The 12,155-nt window shown below is 43.5% G+C and overlaps 1 protein-coding gene across 1 annotated transcript in view; it reads right to left on the bottom strand.

The window, feature by feature from the left end:
- The window catches only part of PKHD1 (PKHD1 ciliary IPT domain containing fibrocystin/polyductin), a 436,391-nt gene that overhangs the window by 216,671 nt on the left and 207,565 nt on the right, over positions 1-12,155 (bottom strand). The window contains exons 32-35 of the mRNA XM_053273219.1: positions 3,363-3,570; positions 2,416-2,573; positions 1,165-1,359; positions 94-219 (exon numbers count right to left, since the gene is read on the bottom strand). Of these exons, the coding sequence (XP_053129194.1) occupies positions 94-219; positions 1,165-1,359; positions 2,416-2,573; positions 3,363-3,570 (687 nt within the window). The remainder of the gene's footprint in view (positions 1-93; positions 220-1,164; positions 1,360-2,415; positions 2,574-3,362; positions 3,571-12,155) is intronic.

Raw genomic sequence — 12,155 nt, 5'->3', positions numbered from 1 at the left:
TTGAGAATTTAATTTTAATTTTTTAATTTTTTTTAATGTCTGCAATTACTTTATTATGCTAACTTTCAACCCTATTTTCATATATTTACTTACTTATTCTAAGTCCGTGGCCCATAATGTTATAAAAAATGTTGTTTTCCACCCTGAGTTCCGACACCCCTGAAAGGCTGACTCCCCGTGCAAAAGAATTAAAGACAACACAGTTTTTAACATAAGAATCTAGAAGGAAAAAAAATAGTTACAAAGACCATTAGAATTATGGAATTAGATAGAGCGGAAACTTCATGCTGCCTTCTTTGTATTATTTATTTGTTTGTATTTTATATCCCGCTTTTCAATTGTAATTTATGAAGCATCTTACAACATATTTATGGACAATATAATATAGAAACAAATATTCAAACCTAAAATATAAATTATTCAAAGCCAGATCAGTTAATCACATTAAAAGTCTGGGGGAAAGATCAAGGGTTTATTTGACATCAAAAGACCAGAAGACTAATACTGAATAGCCTTGAAGAGGAAGTTTCACAAATCAAGTCCCACCACCAATCATAGCCCTATCCATGATAGGGTTGTGCACAAATCAAGATTTGTGCACAATTTGAAGGGGCACTCCAATCATCTTTAAGAGCGAGGAGAGCAAGACCGTACCTGCTCCTCCGCCACTCGCCCCAGCTTCCTTCTGTGGGGCTGCACCCCCCAGCATCCCTCATGTGCTGGCAGCGCTGCACCACCATGAGAGGGGTGCTGGGGGTCGTGATGCCACAGCAGGAAGCTGCGGTGAGTAGTGGAGGAGTAGGTACAGACCTGCTTTCTTCACTCTTAGAAGGTGCCCAGCTTGCCCCTTTGAATCATGCACGAATCTCAATTCGTGCACAACACTAGTCCATAATTCACGTCACCTCAGAAGATGATGTCTCCTAAAGATGATCCTTTCAGATCTTGCCAGTCAGTCAGGTTCATATAGCAGCGGGCAGTCCTTCAGATACTCCCGTCCCAGGTGGTTTATTAATTTTTAAAAAAACATTTCCCACCTGTTTCCATATGTAAACTCAAGGGGGCTTAAAATAATAAAATATTATTGTAATGTTAATGGGAACCAATTCAAAACAACTGCTCATAGCAAAACGCCAGTAAAGATATAATAATTTAGTCTCTCACTAGACATTTGCGCATTTCCATTAATGGTCAGTGCACTGAGATGCTTCTGGAATGCTTGACCCACATGCCGGAACTGTACACCTTCCACCTGAAGCCAACTTTCTTCAGCATGGTAGGCCTGTACAACAACAACAGCCCCCATGTCTCGAGAACCAAGTTTCCTTTCACTTCTCTTGTACAGACATTCTGAGAACTCTGAAAGACAACCAGATAGTTGTGTAGCATACAGGGCACCAAACCTTCAGACAGGCAAATAGGCAAACTCTCCTCTGCTCACCTTGGAATGGTTCACAGATTTCTTGGTTCCTTCCCCCTGCCCCAAATCAGGAAGAAAGTGGATCATTTGCCCAGCCAAATTGTGGAGGTTCAGGAAGTGACTCTCCCACCCCACCAGTGCTTCCCAACAGCTCCCTGCAAAACACCCTCCCTGCCAGCCCCTCCAATATTCTGCCCCTTTACCTTTTACTTACTGGTTCAGTGGTAGGTGGGCAACAGTTTTTGCAGAGCAGTGCACCAGGAGAAAAGTAGTGCTACACAGGGAGTTACTTCTCTCCTCTCTTTCTCACCCTGACAAACAGTTCTAGGGTGACAGAGGAAAGGCTTGGTGGCCCTTGGGATTTGGAGTCTTCCTAAGTGACTGCCACTGCATTGTGGAACAGCACATCAGGGCAAGAAGGGAGAGGTAGAAAAAACCTTCCCCAGACCCTGTGCAATGCTCTCCTGTTTCCACATCCCTAAAGAAGGCTTGAAACAATAGTGTATTTATGAACAAATCAAGTTAACCTCACAAGCCCAACAAAAAAATCACCTGGATCAAGAGGCCTCTCTACAAAATAGTAGCTGAACCCCCCACTCACTCGCTCTCATATTTTCTTTTTGATGTTATTCATCTGAAACTTTTTTTTCCTGCAAGTGAACTCAGTTTTTGAGATACAGCAAGGAATATATTTCCTGTTCATCTCTGCCGGGAGACAAAAGAGTGGAACAGGCTAATATGTAAACTTGAAATATAGAATTATGTGCTCACATGTCCACCAACTTTAATTGCATATCAAATTACACACAGAAAAAGAAATGTATACGTTTAAAATGAAGGCCTCGGTTCACTCAGCCAGTAATATTTGAGTGTCACACACTAACAAGATAATATTCATTTTCCTGAAGTACAGGTGCTTTTAAGTTATTCTGCTTAGAAACCATTCTCAAAAGGAAAGATTCCTGCAAAAGAAACACATACTCTCATTTTCTCACCTCCTGAAATGCCCGCTTCTTTGCACTGCTTCAAGTGGGAAAGCCTCTCACTTGTGAAATTTCCTTGGATTACCACATTCCTGCTGAGGACTGCCACAACTGCTCTGAAAGCAAGCCGCTCTCCAAACACCTCTTCTTCAGAAACACCATGAGGATACCTGTAGAAAACAGAGGAATGCACACAAGCAGCTCCACAGACCTTATATCTCCAATTCACAGACAGGAACAGAGATCGACATTAGATGTGACTGAACACATTCTTCACCGAGCGTACTTGCTTTTTCTTTTGTAAAGAGCATGCGAGGGGGAGGTTTTAAATCTCCCCCATCATGGTCCAGATCCATACTGCTCATCTTCCTTGCGCCACCAGCAGACAATTTCCCGGGGGGGGGGGGAGCTTCCATTGACTCTAAAGAGAGCCAATGTATGTATCGACCTGGCAAGCACACTAGGTCAATGAAATGATTAAAGTTAAGTCATTCTAGTTTTTCCCTAAAGTATTAGGTCTGTGTGAAACTTTAATTTGAGGCACAATTCAACCTTGGGTCTTATTTTTAGCACCAGTGCTGAGTTCCAGATTGCACAATGTAATAATTAAGGTGAGCATTTCTGAGCACATGCAAAGCATATTTCCCTCTCCTCCCAAACGCATCTCTAACTTACATGTGCAACCACCTACATAAGTAGCTGCCTGCATCGTACTGCAACCACATAAGTGCAGCTGCCTACGGCAAACCACTTATGTGAAAGAGCTCCACACAAATCTCCACCACACCATCAAAATCCTGTTGTGCAGTGTAGAAATGTAACTCAATAATAACAATAATTTAATAAACTACTTAGCATATTAAAATGTTTTCTATGGAAGTTTCATAACTACAAATAATAAAAATCCGAATCAGCAGCAACTTACTATCATAGGGTTTATTTGCCATAAGTATAAATACCTGAGTGGAGACATAATATAGAGTTCTGTGCCATTTACGGTCTTGACGATGACTAATTCTTCCTGCTCCTCAGCACCTCCAAGCCCTCCTCCACATACAACAACTTCATCTCCAGGTTTCCAGTCCACAGACTCCACCAGAACTAACTTTGTGTCATTGGGCTCTGCTGCCAACTTCAGGTATGTGACTGTCACTTTCGGGATACAACCTACAATATAAAACTTAAACCTATATAAATGTATGGGTGGGGGGGGGATACTACCAGGGGCTGTCAGGTATCTTTCTCTCATAAAAAGTAAATGTTTAAATTTCTTCTCAGATTATTTCAAATCAACAGCAAGCAAAGTGAAAATTATTTTAGTTATGTAATAAACATGTTTTCAGGCAGGGATTTCAAAGGAAGGAAGGATGGTCGTGATAGACTGAACAAAGTGACCAATCTTTATCCAAGACTGGATAAAGGGGAGGTGCTTAATATGCAAACGCTCACATAAGAGATGGCTTTAGTTCTAATAAAACCATACAGGTGAGGCTTTATGGGGCAAACCATTTTTTTGAAGGAGGGGAAGAGGAAGAAGAGAAAAAGTGCTGTCAGAGGAACAGCCACCACAGATAAAGGGTTTATGAGAAGCAGCAATTCTATGCAAATTTCGAACTGTCAGGAGGTTTAGATTAAGGGTTGTTGTTTTATACTCCAAGCACTTTCTACTTTTGCTGTCAGTTCTTGGTCCATTCCAAACAGAATCTGGGGGAGCTCTCGCCTATCTCTAGGTTAAGCATGCTCACTTTATCTAGCCAGAGAAATTGGTGAGAGAAAATGCTCTCCTGCATATTGATCTGCCCTGAAGCAAGTGCAAAAGGCAGCTGAGGAAGAAGAAAACATAACTAATACTAGAGGAACTTCTGCCCTACTCAAATTGCCTGTCAAGATGGTAATGCTGCTATAATCCCAGATCCCTGGATCTGGGTCACTTTATCCAGTCTATCATAACTACCATCCATCCTTTGAAAACCCTGCCTGAAAACATACCCACAGAGCCAGTGTGATACAGTGAACAGAACAATTAACTTGGGAAAAGGTGGCATGACTTAAGAACATAGGAAGCTGCCATATACTGAGTCAGACCATTGGTCTATCTAGCTCAGTATTGTCTTCACAGACTGGCAGTGGCTTCTCCAGGGTTGCAGGTAGGAATCTCTCTCAGCCCTGTCTTGGAGAAGGCAGGAAGGGAACTTGAAACCTTCTGCTCTTCCCAGAGTGGCTCCATCCCCTGAGGGGAATGTCTTACAGGGCTTACACTTCTAGTCTCCCATTCAGATGCAACCAGGGTAGACCCTGCTTAATTAAGGAGACAAGTAATGCTTGTTTCCACAAGACCAGCTGTCTCTCACAGGCTTGTTCAGTCTAGGCTCACTCACTGTCTCTGATCCTAACCAACAATTGTTTTCAGAAAATCCAAGGATAAAAATCTGTAGTTACACAAATATTTGAAAATACAGCTTTGGGTAGAGAGATGGTGGTTCCACAAACAACAATTCTTTTACTGGGCAAAACTCTGGTGGCAATTTGAGGCAAGTTCAATTTTGCTCATTTCAACATGTTAAATAAAATGAACTGCCATACAGATGTCGCTCTGTGTAAGAGGAGAAAGGCCATCAATGGTAATCAGTGCATCTGCCTGGTTCCACTATCTGAAACATGGAAGTCAGGGTCTACTCTTTTTCCAATTGCCTTGTCCGTGGACATTACAATGTTTTAAAACCCAGCCTTTAAAGTGCATATGTATAATTCACAATTGATGGCATTATTAATATGTTTTGCAACTTACTCGGGTACCAGAGTCTAAATACTAAAGTATGAATATGCTCTGACTCTGTGGCAACATTTGCAGAAATGGGAAATGGTTTCTATAGACAGTTTCCTTCAACAGCTACTCCTTTTTTCCTTCTCCTTTTAGTAATGGTAAGGCAAATGTATCAATATGAATCATCCCTGTAAATAATTTATTCTGCCCTCTATTGTTTTAAACTTAAGGCCAGTTAACACACTGTGTATAGCACACTCATTTTTCTTCCATGCACACCAAAATGATAATGGAGAACAAAACAAAGAAAAAACCCTCAAGCATTTGGGGGCCAACAGAGAAGGGTGATGTAGAAACAGAGAAAGCAATGATCCACTCAAACTATGTAAGTCAATACCTTTGAGACAACTTAATGCAACAGACAAAATATTCTAACATTCTCTGTTGCAGACTTTATGCATGTAAATAAGTACTGTAGTCAGAGCCAGTTTAAAGTATCTGGTCGGGGGCGGGGGGGTGTGCGTTGATAAAACATTTTAGGGAGTTCCTCATCTTGACATGATAATGTGTGCGATACCATTAAGGCATATGTCACTTATAGAGTTTCATTACCAAAAAGAAGAAGAAGAAGCCCCTGCTTCTGAACAGCTTACAAATTCAATATACTAGTGGCAAAAACAACAGAGGAGGGGGAAGGAAGGGAGAGACAAGGTGGCAGAGGATGCATGTAAATAAAATGCAAACTGGGAGATAGTTGGGCATGAAGATTAACAGGTTAAACCAAAGGCTTAGGGAAATTTCTTAAGAGTGATAGGGCAAACACACACACACACACACACACACAGACGGGGGGGGGCTATTCACACGAGCAGCATAGCCCAGGCTAGGGCAGCCCAGCCTGTCCTAGGCTGCCTGCCTGCCTAATCCTATCTTCAACCCTGGCTTTAGCCAGGGTTATGTGGGTGCTCGGACTCTCTGCAGCCCAAGCACACACAGCCAGGTGTCGAGAGCGCATGATTCCTAGGGGATTCCCACAATGCACTGAGTTCATTGCCAATGAAAGTGGAGAACGGCACACTGACAGGTCCCGCCGGCTGTCCATCCTCTCCACCGAACAGCGCTTCCAAGAGGGAAGTGAGGCTAGGCAAGCTGGGGCCGCGGAGAGCATCGAGGGAGGTGCGCAGGAATGACATCATTGGCGTGCCTCCTGAGGGGAGGGGGCTCGGGGGAGGAGGGAGGAAGAGGGAGGATGGAGAGACTAATCTAGAGGGAGACTGGCCCCCTAATTGGAGGTGGGAGGTACACAGCCTGTGAGGGGGCATTTAAGGAGCCTGCCAGGGATGAGTGGCAGGCGAATGGTGAGTGTTGGGTCCTGCGGAGAGGGGTCAGTACAAAGAATAAACAGTTTGGGATGGAGGAGACCCAGGGTGGAGAATAACCCCTCCCCATCCCTACTCTGAGGCCAGCCCTGGGTGCCCAAGCAGGCTGAGTGAAGGAGTTATCACCGTGTGGGTGGACATTATTCTCTTCATTTAGTACATTTCTATACTGCCCCATACAGAAGTCCCTGGGCAGTTCACAATCTTTTTACAAAAACCACACACGCACACTGTTAAATCATTAACATGATTCAAGCATTTTAAAAATACAAATAAAAACTGAGCATATACCTGTTCCTGAACCAGGCTTTTTAAGGATGGAGGCTAGAGAGCTGAGTCTGATAGAAGTGACAAGGGATTATCTTCTAAACTGTCTGGAAAAATTGAAAGCTAACAAATCACCAGGGCTGGATGGCATCCATCCAAGAGTCCGCAAAGAACTCAAATGTGAAATTGCCGACCTCCTTGCTAAAATATTTAACTTATCCCTGAAATCGGGCTCTGTACCAGAGGACTGGAGAGTAGCAAATGTAACACCGATTTTCAAAAAGGGATCCAGGGGCGATCCGGGAAATTACAGGCCGGTTAGCCTAACGTCCGTTCCAGGCAAATTGATGGAAAGCATCCTCACGGATAAAATTGTAAAGCACCTAGAAGAACAGGCCCTGCTGGGAGTGAGCCAGCATGGCTTCCGCAAAGGTAAATCTTGCCTCACCAACCGTTTGGACTTCTTTGAGAGTGTCAATAAGTGTGTGGATTGAGGTGATCCAGTTGACATAGTCTACCTGGACTTCCAAAAAGCTTTTGACAAAGTTCCTCATCAAAGACTCCTGAGGAAACTTAGCTGTCATGGGATAAAGCGACAAGTACATGTGTGGATTGATAACTGGTGGAAAGACAGGAAACAGAGGGTAGGTATAAATGGAGAGTTTTCACAATGGAGGGAAGTAAGAAGTGAGGTCCCCCAGGGATCTGTACTGGGACCGGTGCTTTTTAATTTATTCATAAATAATCTAGAAGCAGGGGTAAGCAGCAATGTGGCCAGATTTGCAGATGATACCAAACTCTTCCGGGTGTTGAAATCCAAAACGGATTGTCAGCAGCTCCAAAAGGATCTCTCCAAACTGGGGGAGTGGGCGACAAAATGGCAAATGCGGTTCAATGTTAGCAAGTGTAAAGTGATGCACATTGGGACGAAAAACCCCAACTTCAAGTATATGCTGATGGGATCCGAGCTGTCGGTGACAGACCAGGAGAGGGATCTTGGGGTTGTGGTTGACAGCTCATTGAAAGTGTCGACTCAATGTGCGGCAGCTGTGAAAAAGGCAAATTCCATGATAGGGATCATTAGAAAGGGGATTGAAAATAAAACGGCTAACATTATAATGCCCTTATACAAAACTATGGTGCGACCACACTTGGAGTACTGCGTACAGTTCTGGTCACCACATCTTAAAAAGGACATTGTTGAACTGGAGAAGGTACAGAAGAGGGCAACCAAGATGATCAGGGGCCTAGAGCACCTTTCTTATGAGGCAAGACTACAACACCTGGGGCTTTTTAGTTTAGAAAAAAGATGACTGCGGTGGCAACCACAACCAGACCGCCCCAGATGATCTTAATAGCTGGAGGAGTTTATGAAGAAGGAGGTGTTCTCTTAAATACCTCAGACCCAAGCCATTTAGGGCTTTATAGGTAATAACCAGCACTTCATATTTCAATCAGAAACATTTTGGCAGCCCGTGTAGTTCTTTTAAAAGGGGTGTAATGTGATCTCTTTGGGCAACCCCTGAGACCAAACTGGCTGCTGCATTCTGTACTAACTGTGGTTTCTGAACTACATATAAAGGCAGCCCAGCGTAGATCGCATTGCAGCAGTCCAGCCTGGATGTTACCAGTATACGCACCACTGTGTTAAGGTTGTTTATCTCCAGAAATGGACATAGCTGGCAAGGGCGGAGCCACCATTTAATGGATGGGTTCAAAGTACCTGGGCCACCACCTCCCAGGGGCTGCACCTCGCACCCAGACATGCCCCCGCATTGGATGTCAGATGTGGGGTGGGGCATCGTTTAGCTCCCAAATGGGGCTGTGCAGCCCCATTTGGGAGCTACATCAGCCAGTGCTGTGTTCACAGTGCAGCCGGAGTGGCTCTCCCTGCATTTTAAAGGCAGGGACAGTTGCTCCTGGCCATGCAGCGAACGCAGCACTGGCTGGATTTAGCTCCCAAATGGGGCCGTGTGGCTCCATTTGGGAGTCAAACTACATGTGTCTAACTGCTCTCTGCGTCTGATATCAGACGCTGACACAGGGGGCGGGGCTACGGGGCCCACAGCAGCAGACTGAACCCGAGCCACTGCTAGCCTCCCTCTATGCCTGGAAGCTGGAGAATCAGCCAAAAGTAATAGAAAGCACTCCTGGCCAATGCCTCAACCTGAGAAATCAGGGAGAGGTTTCAGTCCAGAAGTAAAACCCCATCCAGAACAGGCAGATCTAAACCACTTCCTAAGTCTTGACCTCCCACAATGAGTATCTCGGTCTTGCTTGGATTGAGCCTCCATTTGTTCTCCCTCATCCAGCCCATTATCACCTCCAGGCAGACATTTAGGGAAGTTAGGTCATTTCCCGATGAAGCTGACATGGAGAAATAGATTTGGGTGCCATCAGCATATTGATAATATCCTGCACCAAATCCCCTGATGATCTCTCCCTACAGTTTCATGTAGATGTTTAAAAGTATTGGAGACAGTATAGAGCTTTGTGGGACTCCATACCGGAGCTCTTGTTTTGAAGAGGAACAGTCTCCAAGCGACACCATCTGGAACCTACCCAAGAGGCAGAATCAGAACCACTACAAAGCCGTGCCTCCCACTCCCAGTTCTTTCAGGTGTTCCAAAAGAATACCATTGTCTATGGCATTGAAAGCTGCCAGGAGATCCAAAAGGAGCAACAGAGTCATATTCCCCCCATCAATTCCTAATTTGAGATCATCCAGCAGGCCCAAGGTCATCTCAACTCCCCTGCCTGCCCAAAATCCAGTTTGAAATGGGTCCAGATAACCACTTCTTCCAAGACTGCCTGGAGCCAAGACTCCACCAGCCTCTTATTCACCTTGTCCAACCATGGGAGGTTGGAGACAGGCCTATAATTGCCTAATTCTGAGGGATCCAGTGTAGTTTCCTTCAAAAGTGATCTAATAATTGCCTCCTTATAATCAATGCCTCAGAGAAGCATTGATTATAAGACCCTCTCCAGTAAACTCCCTGCTACATCGTATAAGTCATGTTGGACAAGGGACAAGAGGACAGGTGGTAAGGTAAAGTGTCCCAAGTATTTTGTCCACATCCTTGGGAGTCACAAACTGAAATTGATCCAATTTAACCACATAAGAGTTGCTGCTGGACACCTCCACAGGAGACTCTGCAGGAACTGTAGAGTGTAGTCCAGCTCGAATATGAGAGATTTTGTCCGCAAAAAAATCATTTAAAATGTCACAGTGGGTAACTGCTGGATCCAAGTCATCATTCAGGGGAGGAGGGGCATTTACTAGCCCTCTCACAAGCCTAGACAACTCTGCTGGACATAAGCTTGCAGAAGCAATGCAGGCAGAAAAGAACTGCTTCTTTGCCTCATCCATTGCAAGAGCATAGGTCTTCAAATGTGCTATGTGTTGTAATCTATCAGATTCGAGCCAAGTCTTTCTCCACTTGCATTCTAGCCATCTACCTTGCTACTTCAGCCCCTGTAGTTCTTCTGTATACCAAGGGGCTATTGTAGGACTGTAGGATAATAGTAGGATAATTCCAGAAGCAGAATACATATACAACCAACTTTCTCAGCTTTCATGCATTACGAGTTCATTAGATGAAAGTTCTATGCCAACTAAGAGTGACTAATAAGTGCTGAAGTAGCTTTCCAAGCCATTTTAGTTATGCTAAATCCCCCTGGAGAAACCGCTATTCAGTTCCACCTCCTCAGAAAGAGGAGATGGATTTCTTAAAATAAAAAAACCAAAACCCTGCTAGTGCCAAATTTTGTTTGAAATTGGCTCAGAGAACTGGGACTATAATCTAGAAACCCACTAGGAGGAAACTTCAGGACAGAAAGGTCTGGAGGGGCAAATGTTATGTCCAATAGTTTTCCAGACAGCAGGTCCTTAGCTTGTCCCATGCAAGGCAATACAGCAAATGCAGCTTGGAACATTCTCCAAAAGGCTGTCACTACACAGATGGTTTATGCCAAATTATCAGACACCATTATAATTGTTTCCAAATTTTTACAGACTGCAGCAAAATAACTCTACCAGTGAATAATGCCCAACTAGATTCTATTGTTCATAAAAGAATGGCCAATATTGTCAAAAGCAAGACAAACTAAATTCAATAAAGCTATTTTTTACCAAGAGGCCTGCCGCTAGAATCACTCTCAAGTGCTAAAATATGGATGGCTCAGAACAACTCCTCAGTTAATAATTTAAAAATGAATAATTAAGTGCTGTTTGGGAAAACAACTCTTCCACAGCCAAGTGGACTATTTTAGATCCAACACTTCTATCAATGGGAACAAGAAAAATAGCATGGGCTCTATATATTATAGACAGAATGCATTTCTTGTATTCCAGCTGTATTCCAAAAGCATTTTCATCAGCTCTTCCTGTTCTAAGGCCATCTTTCCCAGCACAAAGTCCACCACAAAAAGAAAGAATTTTTAAGGTTTACCTAGAGCAGCATCCATTTAAAAGCTTTGGTATCAATATAACTGAAAAGAAGGAAAACATACCCTCAAAAAATCTGAATTTGGGGCTTTAAGGGATCTCTCCACAAGTCAAGAGTTTCTTTCTAAACATTCTTTTAAAAAAAAAAAAATGTTCTCGCCCATCCAGCTCAGATTTTTTTTTTTAGCATAGGATTGGAGGTATCCTTATACATCATCTAGTCCAACCCTCTGCTCAGTGCAGGAAATTCAGAGTCAGGGATTCCCCAAGATTAATTCTTTCCCAGAAACTCAACTATATTTGTCTACCTTCAGAAGCAGCAAGCTGTTGCTTCATCTACAAGACTGAGTATAATTTTAATTATTTTTCAAATAAAGCTAAGGCATGCAACACTTTAGAATATCAGAAATATACTAAACAGCACATTTTATGCTCTAAGTTCTATTTATTGCATTTTGCGTCCTTAAGTTTAGCTCTAATGAGAAAAGTATTGCGTATATTTCAATTTTCAAGGAATTCTAGTTTCCCCCCACCCCCAGCACATCCAGAGAAAATACTTCCCATCAACTATGACTTCATCACTTCTAGAAATACAGCTCTAGCTACAGATGCCGGTTTTTCTAATCCAGATCTAGCTCTGGTTGGCAAAGTTGCTATTAAACAAGTACATGTTCCTTCCAGCTTTGCACCAAACAGCTACAGAGAAATTATGTTTGACTCAGGCCCAACTCTAGCAGCAGAAATTATGTTGTACCCAACTCTAGCAGCAGCTAGAGGCAAGAGAGAGAAGAAAGAGCTTTTGATCCAGCAAAAGCTAGTTGCAATGAAGGGATTGTGTAGCCACCACGAACCCTGCCCCTTCCTGGAGCTCAGGCTCGCTCTGATCTAAGGCAGG

This window comes from Hemicordylus capensis, chromosome 1 (assembly GCF_027244095.1).
Source record: "Hemicordylus capensis ecotype Gifberg chromosome 1, rHemCap1.1.pri, whole genome shotgun sequence".
NCBI classification, from domain to species: domain Eukaryota; kingdom Metazoa; phylum Chordata; class Lepidosauria; order Squamata; family Cordylidae; genus Hemicordylus; species Hemicordylus capensis.
This window is presented reverse-complemented; position numbering and strand designations above follow the sequence as displayed.